General features: G+C 36.8%; 1 protein-coding gene and 1 long non-coding RNA gene across 2 annotated transcripts in view; both read left to right on the forward strand.

The window, feature by feature from the left end:
- The first annotated feature begins 1,637 nt into the window (after positions 1-1,637).
- LOC126855406 (uncharacterized) overlaps positions 1,638-12,409 on the forward strand; it is a 151,314-nt gene continuing 140,542 nt past the window's right edge. The window contains exon 1 of the long non-coding RNA XR_007688229.1: positions 1,638-1,673. This is a non-coding gene — a long non-coding RNA (uncharacterized LOC126855406). The remainder of the gene's footprint in view (positions 1,674-12,409) is intronic.
- LOC126855386 (protein gustavus) overlaps positions 9,830-12,409 on the forward strand; it is a 143,122-nt gene continuing 140,542 nt past the window's right edge. Inside the window, exon 1 of the mRNA XM_050602995.1 lies at positions 9,830-10,819. Coding sequence (XP_050458952.1) covers positions 10,356-10,819 — 464 coding nt within the window. The 5' untranslated portion in view covers positions 9,830-10,355. The remainder of the gene's footprint in view (positions 10,820-12,409) is intronic.

The raw sequence follows: 12,409 nt of genomic DNA on the forward strand, positions 1-12,409 counted from the left end.
TGCGAGAGATGAATATTGAAAAATCTGTATTATATGGCAATTTTACGAACAAACTGGAACACGTGTGTGCGATAGCGAGGAAGCCATATTTTGCATCGAGATTTTCAGGGATACTTAAAACACGCGGTTAAGCACTTCGTACATCGCGTTAGACACGCGTTTCTAATGCACGATATAAGTGGATTACGATATCGAGTGCGCCGACTCTTCTCATATTTCCGAGCTCTAAAACGCAAACCATGGCGGATCGCCCCTTTTACGTTTTCTACTTTCCTACCTTGAAAGAGGAATCCGAACAAGTCTCGAAACTTGTCGCGCATTAAACGAGGCCTGCCCAAGCAGACATAATTTCCATGTGCAATAAAAACAAGAGAAAGCTACTGGTGATAAGTGTTCATCTCTGTCCCTCGAAAATGTTGAAATAATTCTGGAAGTATCGTCAAGTACTGCTATAACATAATAAAAAAAATTATGACGAGCTTTCTACGAGCCAGTAAATCCTCCGTACAATAAGTGACAAATAAGTCCCACATTTTTATTTTTTATATTAAAAATTTTTTTATATTAAAAATTTTACTTCATTATTTTTCATTGCATTACATAATGGAGAAATTATATATAATTTTTAAGTTAGATAATGAATAAAATTTTCTATCTTATTTTAAAATAAAAAATAATTCATTCTCATGGTTATAAAATATTTTCGATTTTTCTGTCTCTAATATAATAAACAATATTTTCGAGCTTGTATAATGAGCAATATATAATACGGAACTTATTTGAGGGTTTAATGTATGTATATAATATATTTAAAACTTTGCCATTTAATAAATTAAATTTTAATGATTTTTACAACACGCTAACTGAGTTTGTGTAATTAGCCATTAAGTGCTAAACGCGAAACAATTAAAGCTACCAGTGGATTTTAATGGGTTAAGGGTTAAGCACGGGAAACGAGGCGCGCACACCTCGTCGGCGTCGTCGTCGTCGTCGACCACGACGAAGGCCGTCGGCAGCGGCGGCGCAGTTGCGGTTCATGTCGTCGTATCGTCGGCAATCTCGCGTGCGCGGGTGCGCAAAAGGGAACGAGGGCGCACGAATCGGGAACGGGGAGTGGGGGAGCGAGAAGGGTGGGGGGGGAAAGGGTGGAGGAGGCCCCCAGCAGTCGTCGTCGTTGTCGACGTCGACGCGCGACGGATCGATAGGGGATGATACTCTTTCCAGCGACGCGCATGCGAGCCCAGGAGCCAATGGTCGTGCGAGGGTTCTTTCCGTGATGCTAGTCGCCCTTGACGGTGTGCCATGGAGAGGGTGGGGGTGGAAGAGGAAGGGGTTGAGGAGTGGAGAAGGGGGCGCGGGAGAGGAGGACCCGGCGCCCCCAGGGCCGTCGGCTCGTGCCCCTGGACGAAAAATTTCGAGCTCGACGCTTCAGTGCTTAATTTTTCGAAAGTTTTAACGAGCGTATGCGTCTATTGAAACCCATGAGTTTTGTCGAATTTTTGTCGACGAGTGTATTGGCCATAACCCATGTGCATGCTCTCAGGGTGTTTGTTCCCCTGGATTTCTCAGGGATTTCTTTTTCATGTAAGAAAGTGGGGGTATTTCCTTGGGATTTTATTGGGATTTGAAGAATTTTTCAAAAATATTTTTTTTTTTTTTTTTTTTTTTTTAATGTTTAAATATATATTTCTCTTTTTGTGTATATATTTAATGTCTTAGCAAAATACTATTTGCAACACACATTCATTATTATAATTTCTAATGATAAGAAAATGAAAATATGCAAAAATAAAAAATGTTTATCTTATAAGAAACCAGTTCAATTCAGTTGAGTACATTTTCAAATATAACATTTCAAGTGATTTGCACTTGTTTATTTTTTCATTATATGAACAAAAAACACTAGAAAATGTACAAAATTTTAAACAAATATTATTTTTAAAAATTGCATCTCTACAAATTCTTCGATTTTATCTGCAATATAATTTAGAATAAAAACACCTGGAAATTCTCAAAGAATTATTTTACAAGATTTGAGTAGATAAACTCTAATACAAATTTTATAAAATTCGATTTACAATATTAAGCCCACTTTACACGATCTATAATTATAATTATAATACATAGAAGATATATCAGAGTACTTACATAAAACAATGCATAAAATAAACTGCATATAAAATTATTAATATTAATCTTAATATTAATATTAATTTTATTAATATTAATGTTAATATTAATTTCTGTTAATTTTGTCGCGAATTGTGAATTTTCCAAAGCAATCTTAATATTATATAGTGCTCAATAAAGAGTAAAATAGCATGCTGAACTTACTTTACTTTAATAAGACATGGACGCAAATTGTTGCAAATCTAATTTAACGATGTTGCTGATATTGTGTCCCGACATCGTGTTATGAAAAACGCTATCTATAATTTTCAAACATGTAAGCGAAGAGAAGAGATAGCTTAACGTCAATGATTATATTTGACAAACGTCATATATCGATATACTCGTCCATGGAATTTCACGTTAACCGAGATCGACGTAATCTTGACGACGATATAACGTCACGAATATACCTCATCATTGAAGGAAACTCGGGACTCGCGAAACACAAAGGACGATTCAAATTCGACCTCACATAACGACACGTGTTTCGATATTAAAATGCTTCGTGGAAATGGGGCGAAATTTAATAATCGAAATCGTGCAATGTCCGAGGCGTCGTATTTCCGCGCGACACACTTTTTGTATTCCACAATACACGCAGGCTGCACGCGCGTGTTTATCAGCAAATTTCACCTCGCGTGCCGTTTCCGATGTCAGACAAGGACGACGATTGCCGTTTCGTAAGGACATCACGTTTCGGGCGCAACGACGGGCATGCAGATTTCTCGCATCCCTCGCCTCTTGCTATTCGCGCTCACGCTTGCGCCGCAAATCCCGAGGTCGTTTTGAGCGAACGGCGATTTTTTATTTATCCTTCGTACACAATTATTTTTCCTTCTCTTTTCTTCTTCCACACGGCGATACGTCTGACAAAGCAATGCTCGCGGTTTCGCAAGTAGCCTCATCGCGTAATACGAGATCTCGATGTACATATTTTATTCTCAACAAAATTATAGTAATAATATCGGATTATATCCTCTAAGCGATCTGAAATAAAATTTATGCATAATCGTGCAACGTGATTAATAAGCAGGGTGTCTATTTCGAGGAAAAATATGGAAACATTGAAAATGGAATTATTTTAGTATCTGGAGAAATCAAGGAATTTTCGTGGAATTTTATTGGAACTCGGAAAATTGTTTTAAAAATTGTTTGATAATTTTATACTGATACTGTAAGCAATAAACAATCCACGAATAAATCAAGTAGTGCATTATTAAAATATAATAATTATTATAATTATTATAATTGTTATAATTTTTGTAATTAATTCAAATATAATTAATATAATAATTAATTTGTAATTAATTTATAATTAATATAATAATATAAATAATTCTAAATATATATCTATCTCTTTTTATATAGTCAATGTCTTAACAAAATATTGTATATAGAGTACATGTCCTTTTTTTTAATTTTTAGATAATTTTGATAAAAAATGAAAATGTTATCTAAATTAAAAGTCTAAGAAAAACTATTTATTTTTTTTTTTTCCACTACACTTGTAAATCTAGCACTTGAAATTTAAATGACTCTGTATGAGTGAAAAGTATTATAGAAAACGCGTAACCATAAAGGAGACTTACTCTAGGAAATTGTATTAAAAAAATTTATAAAATATTCTCTTTACCTGGAATTTTGAACAAAGATACCTGAAAGATGAGGGAATTTTTTTCAATTAGATAACCCCGACAACTGCCCTGTAACAAGCACGGACAAATGCAACGAGGCGTGATAATTATATTCCGCGAATGTTATATTACCTCCTGCCGGATACAATCCACAGTTTTTATTCAGAGGATACTCTCTTGAGTACCTAAAACTTTTCAAAGAATCGACCTCACTCGCTCTCTACATACTCGATACGGACCGTTAACTGCCGGGGATTACCGTAATTACGGAGCAACTTTGCGAAACGCGCCTTCCAGAGAAAGTATCTTTAAAATTTTCGTAATAATTTTTTTCATTTTTTTTTTTTTTTTTCTTTTTGTTTAAAGAATCGCTCGAAGGGAAAATCGGAGGGAAGGCGATATACTTGACATGAGATACGCGTTCGTTGACGGCGCGGGCTACGTAATGGTACCCTTGAATTTCGCCTCGGCCGGCGGTGCATTATACGTCGCAAAGGGAGATTGGGCCTGCGTAATGGAACATTTATATCGTATAGCCGGCGTTCGTCGTTACCACGGAATCGAGCGCACGCGTTTCCGATGCACGGGGACCGCTTAGAGAAATCACGCTCTCCATCTGCACGTATATGTATTCGCGTTATCTACCCGATCGAAATTTGAGCATGTGCCGTACGTAATTACATACGCCTATCCGTATCCTATGTACGGTACGGTAATTAACGTTAATATCATCACTCGGATCTATACAAAATAGAAATGATACACACAAGCTAATAAATACCCATTACGATTTTCTTTCTTCACATCTCTCGCGCGTGTTTTTTTCATCTCGTAATTTATCTTTTCATCATTATATTTGCGAGGTTGATGCGAACTTCCAATGTTTTTAATCCGTAAGCGAGTTTTTTTTGTTACTTCCTCTTTGCAAAAAAAATGTATACGATTGATTTTATCAATATATGTATACGTCGTACAATGCATGAATTGCAACGCGGATGAAATGAATTGGTTGAATATAATTGGAAATATTTTTTTCGTGTACGTAAGGAGTGAGAGGCGAAGGGTGCTCTATGCATTGATAACAATATATTTCATAGAAAGCCCGTACGAATCGTAGCCGTATTTTTTTGCCGAACTTTCTTCGTTACAACAATGGATTTATACAATAATCTGAATGCTATTTGCGTCCATGGTTTTAGAAACGTTAGCTGTATTTTGTAGAAAACATCGAGAGACGCGAGGAAAAAATTCACACACACATTCGCGCACGGATTAATTTTGTTTTATTTAACGCTTCCGCGCGTTGTATTTATTTAACGTTATTTTTCCACCTCCACGTATCGCGCAATTTATCAATGACGTAATCAGTGTAAAACGATTCGGTGTCAACATATGCCGCTAACCGAGCGCGAGGAAAACTCCGCAGAGTTTTAACATCTCTCTTGTTGACAAATTATTCGCGCAACAACTCTATTACGCTACCGTCATTGAAAAATTGATTCGCTCCGATATCGATTGATGCTGCCAAGGAGCAAGAATCGTGCGTGCAAATTAATCCGCCATAAATTATTTATCGATATAATAATTATATCGTCTCATGATCGCCGCGACGACGCATTATCGGTTGCATATCGACAGATATTTTTTTATTGCGTGCATTTTCCGCGACAATGAAATCAGTATGAAAAAGAACGTGTTAATTCCAGCGTCTTCGATTCGTATACTTGTTTATCGGGCGTCGCGATCTTCTTACAAATTAGTCCTTGCCATAACCGGCAATTATGCGAGATCGAACGTTGATCGGGTGAAGGAGATACTCTCCATCTTTTGCAATGATCGATCGGCTTACTGATCATCGACGAAGGTCAACGCGGAGCTCCTTGTACTCCCCCCCGAGTAACGACTTTTTGTTCGGAATAACTAGTGGAACGCAATTTTTTTATATTATATATATATTTTATTTTTAATTATAATTTTTATATTTATTTATAATTTTTTATATTATATATGTTTTTGTAAATATAATATTTAATATGTAATTATTAAATATATTTATTAATATATTATATATATATATATATATATTATATTAAAAATTAAAAATTATATTAAAATATATTATATTAAAATTATTTTTCTAAATCAATATTAAAAACAATTGGAATTTTGCGTTTTATATTTTTTACATATTAAATATATTTATTATATTAAAAATTATATACTCTCGCATCGCAAAAATAAAAAAAATAATATAAGTGAACGCACGAGATGATAATCTCATAATTTGATTGTTCCACAAACATTTAATTCTGTGATATTTGCTGGGCGTATCAGCACACTGGTAAACATCTATCATGTCTGAGGATTCGCAATAATAATAAGATTGATTGATTTACGAACGACGAGGAAGGTCAGTTTGATATGTTTCTTGGAAAGGAGGATCTCTCGCTTGTTTTTTTATTTAATATCCACGCGACCGAAGAATGCACGCGGATCTTTAACCATCGCTTGATATATCCTCGGCGATTTAGAACGAAGGAGAATTTCTTTCTCACCGAACAGACGTGATATGTCAACCTCGTTTCAAATCGAGAATGATTATATGGTGGTTATTCGTTTTCGCGGAGAATAATAAGCCAGGTCGGTCCTTTTCCAGGCCAGGTCGCGCTAAGTTTATTTATCGTCGGATGGGAAAATATTTATAATCGAGATGAAAGGCCGTGAAAGTGATTATTTTCAATTTTCCACAGAATTGCAGGCGAGCTTGATTTTAACAGCATACTTGTGTGATGTTCGATCTGCGTTTCTTCGCCGAGAAAAAAAATTAAAGAAACTATGCCCTTAAGGGGACACACTCCTTTGAATTCTCGAGAAATGAATATATTTTCTAGATTTTTTTTTGCAGCGCAACGACGGTAAAAATTTTTTACAATATTAATACAATGTTATCAAGTACTTAAAAATTTAAAAAAAAAAATTATTTTAAAAGTTATGTGCAATTGAATATTTGCAGATTTATATTTTTATGCGAAGTATGCATAAAATTAAAAAAAAATTTAAGTTGAGAATTTTTATTTAAATATTTAATAATTGTAAAAAAATTAATTAATTGTAAAAAAAATTCTCATTAAATATCGTTGCGCTGCAAAAAAAAATATAAAAAATGTTCTTTTCTTGCGAATGAATTTTTATATTATGTCGAAAAATTAATTAATTGCTTATGCATTGCTTTATTCGACCGTGATGCGTTTAATTCCATCGGGGATCTTGTGTAACAGCTCAATGATATGATTATTATTCGCGATTATTATGCGAATGACTATTGCATTCATCAATATTTAAGTTGGGTATGTATATTAACCGATGAAAACAAACAAATAAATATTACTCGACAAGTATCACAACGCAGCGTTATGTGGACGATGCAATTCTATCCTGATTAATACGTTAATCGATTAAGCGGTTAATTAAACCAGATGTACCTCTAATATTATCAGGGGCTGATTAACGGCACGATATTATGATACCTAACATGATAATCGCATTTGAGTTCAATCAACGTTATTACATAATGTAAATTGGACCGAGATTATAACTTTAGGCATATAAATGAGATATTTTGTGCGAAATTGTATGCGGAAAAAAAACTGGAAAATTGAATAATAAAATAATAAAATAAAAAAAAATGAAATAAAGTAATAAAATTAAATTGAATCGTTTTGAAAAAAAAACTATATTTATGATACGAAAAATATATCTCTACAATTTTGAATAAGAAACTCTGCGTGCTTCTTGTATAATATTTTAAAAAATACGAGCAAAAATAAATTGTTGAGACCCGAGGCAACCTTGATTCGCGATGCACCTGCGTGGCATGCAAGGGTTGACGCCGAGCAAGCAGGTGCGAACGACCTTCGCGACTCTATTTAGTCTCTCTCCTCCTGCGGAATTTCCGAATGTTTTGATCACGGCGGTGCAGGTGCAGGTGCAGTGTCATTCGGCACGGAAAGATATCGAGCTAACAGGGCATCGTGCGGACACACATAACTGATATTAATCGAGATCTTGTGGCAGGCGTTTCGTGCTCTTTAGCGGTGCTATCAGTCTCGAAAAGAACACCGGATTGATCAAAAATCAAACCGCGAGGTTCGTTGATAAACATATCGCTTTTAATTTTTTTTTTCAGCTTCTTTTTCTTCATATGATAAATTTCTAAATCTTTGAATATTATGTATAAAATATTTCATGGCAAACAATTTTGATAATATTTAATTTTAATTATGATTTATCGAGGATTTTTGAAAATAGAGATAAAATATATTGACAAAAATGGAGATTCTTTAAAAAAAGAAGAAAAAAAGAAAAGATTGCATTATTTTATCTTGGACCAATTGCACTTGCGTGAAGTCATTGGCAATGATGAAAAAAAAAAATGATAAAAATAGAGAAGTTTGCCGCTTCTTATTTTTGCGTGCGCGTTTCATCTATCTCACTGAAAGTCTCTCTCGCGTTAGAATGGCTCTCACGAAATTTCAACGCAACTTTTATCGGTCATGGATATCGCTGAATTCTGACATTTCGACATCGCTAAGTGGATGTCTACTACTCGTTGTACGCGGTTCGTATCGTCTCTTGAGAGAAAGGTGGCTTTTCAAACAGACAGTCATTTAATTATCCTGTCGCTCAGACGATAGAGCGTTTAAGTTTTATCTAAGATCAAGCTAAATATATCTCTCAAATGGCAAATTAGCTACCTTTTGCCAATGTTCACTGACGGGCGCGACTTGTATTTTCCCTTTAAATTGCCAGCATAATTTATACAATAGTGATCATTTGCTTATAATCGCAATGATAAATAATAAACGCCATTGGATACCTTCACTGTTCGCGCTGTTAAATACAATCTAGAACATGACATTGTTGAACATCCCGATACTTCGATTTGCTCTAATAGCATAAAATAATTGCTGTGAGATTTATAGAGGGGCTAATAATTTCGATACATAAATAAAATGATATATCAATATTTTTGACAACATTTATTTTTTTATAAATTTAAGTTTGATAGTATTTTATCTAAAAGGAAATTGATATACTAAAGAAATACAAAATTAAATATTATACTGCTACTTATTACATATTAGCTGTTATTATTTGTAATAATTAAGGAAGTGTGTTTTTAGAGTTAACGGTACGTCACTGATTTATCATTTTTTTTAATATATTATTCCCTGAAAAAACAAGGAAAATTTGAAATTCTCATGAAATTTTATTGGGACTCGGGAAATTTTTCAAAAAATCCTCTCCTTAATAATTTTATTCTTATACTATAAGCAGTAAGCAATAAATCAATTTGTGAATTATGTATATATTATGCTTTTAATTTAACTTTTAGTGATAAAAAATGAAAATGTTATGCAATTAAAAATTGTTATCTTAACGAAAACTTTTTTTTTTTTCAATTGTAAATCTAGCACTTTTTTTGTGAATGAAAAATATTAAAAAACAATATAGTACAATGAAAAGATTTATTTTAGTAAATTTATAAAAAAATATTCTCTTTACCTGGAATTTTGAGCAGGTACATCTGAAAGATGGGAGAATTTTTTTCACAAGAATAGACACTCTCTGTACAAACTTCTTCGCTTTAATGTTCTCAATATCGATCGAAAAGTATGATGCGCATTTCGATTCCCGACATTCTCGCACTCCCGCCTGCGACACCTCACCCGCGGCCTTTCCTTTCAGACAGCCCTGTGGCAGATAAATTGCGCGCGCAGCCCGGTTTTGAAATTCGTGGCGCGCAGCCACGGAGGATCCTTGGGGGCTGCGTTCCTCTCTCGCCTTTCGTTCCACGTCCGTTCGTTCGTTCGTTCGTTCGTTGGGCTCGTTCGCTCTCCCTCCGCCCGTTCTCGGCTCCGGTCGTGGAAGTCGATGCTAAGGTCCGGAGTGTTGTCGCTTGCGCGAGAAGGGAGTGTCTCGGGCGCCTGTCTCGCCGCCCTCCTCCGCCGGTCCTCCCAGTGATCCCGAATTTCCTCCGCGGGCACACGCGCTTCCCGCTGCTCGAGGATGACGCTCCCGAGTCGTCCGGTCTCGCCCGAGTCTGGTACGCCCGGCATTATTCGCGAGCGAACACGTTGGATTGAACCCGCGATTTAAAAAATAATAATAATAATAAATCCAAGTTTGCTTTCGACGAAGAAAGAGAAGGAGAGAGAGAGAGAGAGAGAGAGAGGGAGGACGGTATCACGGATGTTCCTGTGTATATCTCAGTGGCAACGAGTGCACGAAGACTATCGATTGCCGAGTGTATTTAAACGACTGCGCGTGGAATCGTTAATAACCGCGTTCTCTGGGCAGAGAAGCCTTGTTGCTCCTGCCTCATTCCTTTGACATGAACATTCCATCGTAACCGTTGATGACAGTTCGCCCTATCAGTTGACAAAAGTCTTTCCGGTGCGAGGAACAGTGGGGGGATACCCTTGACACTATGACGAGACCCATAAGGAAGTGCCGGTAGTCCTTGGTTGGCAGGGATGTCCTCGTGACATGTTACCCCGTGACCTTGGCTGGCGCAACTACAACGTCCTCCGTGGAGAGGGTCGTCTTCTGGTGCGCGGATCCACGAGCGGGAGTACGGGAGGAGGAGGTGGCCGATCCTTGAATCCGCGCGAGATCGAGTATCGCCTGCTGCCGCTGGTGCAGGTCAAACCCGACTTTGTGATCCCATATGTGCTCTGCTGGAGAGTACCGGGCGCGATTCACCGCATCCAGATTAATCCGTCGATCGTCCATCATCATCATCACCATCATCATCATCATCATCATCATCAACAGCAGCAGCAACAGCAGCAGCAACATCAACAGCATCACTATCAGCAGCAACAACATCCACGTCAGCGTCCACGATACTTTGAGGGAGCGTCGCGATCACGTCCACCGCCCTCGACGGAGCATCGTCCCACGTACGGCGTCCAGCGTGACATCCTTGTGGATTCTGGTATGGAAACAAGGTGAGTCGACCTGGGGATTGTCATCGAGACACAGCGGAGGTTCTCACCTGCGACCTGCCATTCTCGGGCGTGTCGTCTGCTCGTGCCTGTCACGCTCTCGACATCGATCTGTCAAATGGTCTCTTTGATTACTTCAAATCAGGATGTTCCTCCATTCAGGCGTGTAATTAGTACTGGGCAATTAAAGGGTTGAGGCTTTATATTTTTGGATAAACGTGTGGTGGCTTTTCAAAATCTATTCAACTAATGAGCTCTATAAAATTATTAATTATTAATAATGTCAATCTTTTTACATTCCAATGAGCAACAAATTAGCAGTATGATACTTGAACACCACACACTAATAAATATAAAAATTTTCCGCAATTTAAAATGTCAGAGTATGATAATCTGATGCGTTTAAAATCTCGAATTAAATCTCTTGCTTTTATCAAAATATATATTTATATTTTTTTTTGTGGCTATCTTTATGCCTGTGTGTGCGAATATAGATACAGACATGCCACGCGGAACGTGTGCGGTCGTGAAGCTTTTTGGACACGCGACGCATCAGTTCATTGCCCGTATCTCGGTGCCTGCGTATTATGGGGCGCACCCTCGTCCGACAGGGAAATAGAAACATTTCGTCGTCACCTCGCCTCGAAATCTGACACCGTGCCAGGTGTTCCTACAATAGCAGGGAGAATAGAGTGCAATCGCCGATTAACGTGTATCGCGCAGTCAACATTGCGTGCACCTCGCGTTCGCGGTTATCAGATATCCATTATGCAATTATATATATCGCGTTCGTCTCGATATACGCATATTATTGAAGATATTAAAATTCATATATGTCTATTATATATCTTTGTATATGACGATTTTTTTTTTTTGTTTTTTTTATCGCAACAAATTCGGAGCAAAAGAGAATATCGAGAATTTTATTCGGTCATTCGAGAAAATCAAAGATGTATTTTACATGCGACATTGACTCTCGCATATGTATGTAAAACTCATGTCGCAGTAGATAAGGGTCGATCATCCGCGAGGGATATTTGTCGCAAAATGCAAATGTACGTGTATCTCATGGGCCGGAGATATATCTACGTGCGCGAGATTACCCGTCAAATCCCAGAAGCATCGCGTATCTTCGATTCGCCGCGGGGCTCATTTTATGGCTTCGAAATAAAAAGGCCTATCGCTCGTAAAAACGTAGTCGCGCCCATTGGGGAGAAAGAGGAGGATTTTTCCGCTGACCGTTGGCGCGGGCGAGCCACTTCCGGCGGCTGAGAATGGCGATTTCCCATTTTGCGTCGAGATGTTTTGGGAACATCGAATAACACGATGTTCTTTAATCGTTTGCAATTATTCTCGCAATAGAGGCACGGGAAAAGAAATGTCGATGAATTCCCACATCACATAGAATTATCGGTCACAGATTAAGAACGTAAAAATTTTCTAAATTATTTTTTTTATCGTCTCTTCTGAATATCTTTCCAAAATCTGAACATAATTTTCTATTCAGTTTAAAAAATATTTTAATTTAATTTTATAATATTTTATATTTTTAATATTTTATATTTAATATTTAATATTTATTAAATTAAAATA

Source organism: Cataglyphis hispanica, chromosome 16 (genome assembly GCF_021464435.1).
Source record: "Cataglyphis hispanica isolate Lineage 1 chromosome 16, ULB_Chis1_1.0, whole genome shotgun sequence".
NCBI classification, from domain to species: domain Eukaryota; kingdom Metazoa; phylum Arthropoda; class Insecta; order Hymenoptera; family Formicidae; genus Cataglyphis; species Cataglyphis hispanica.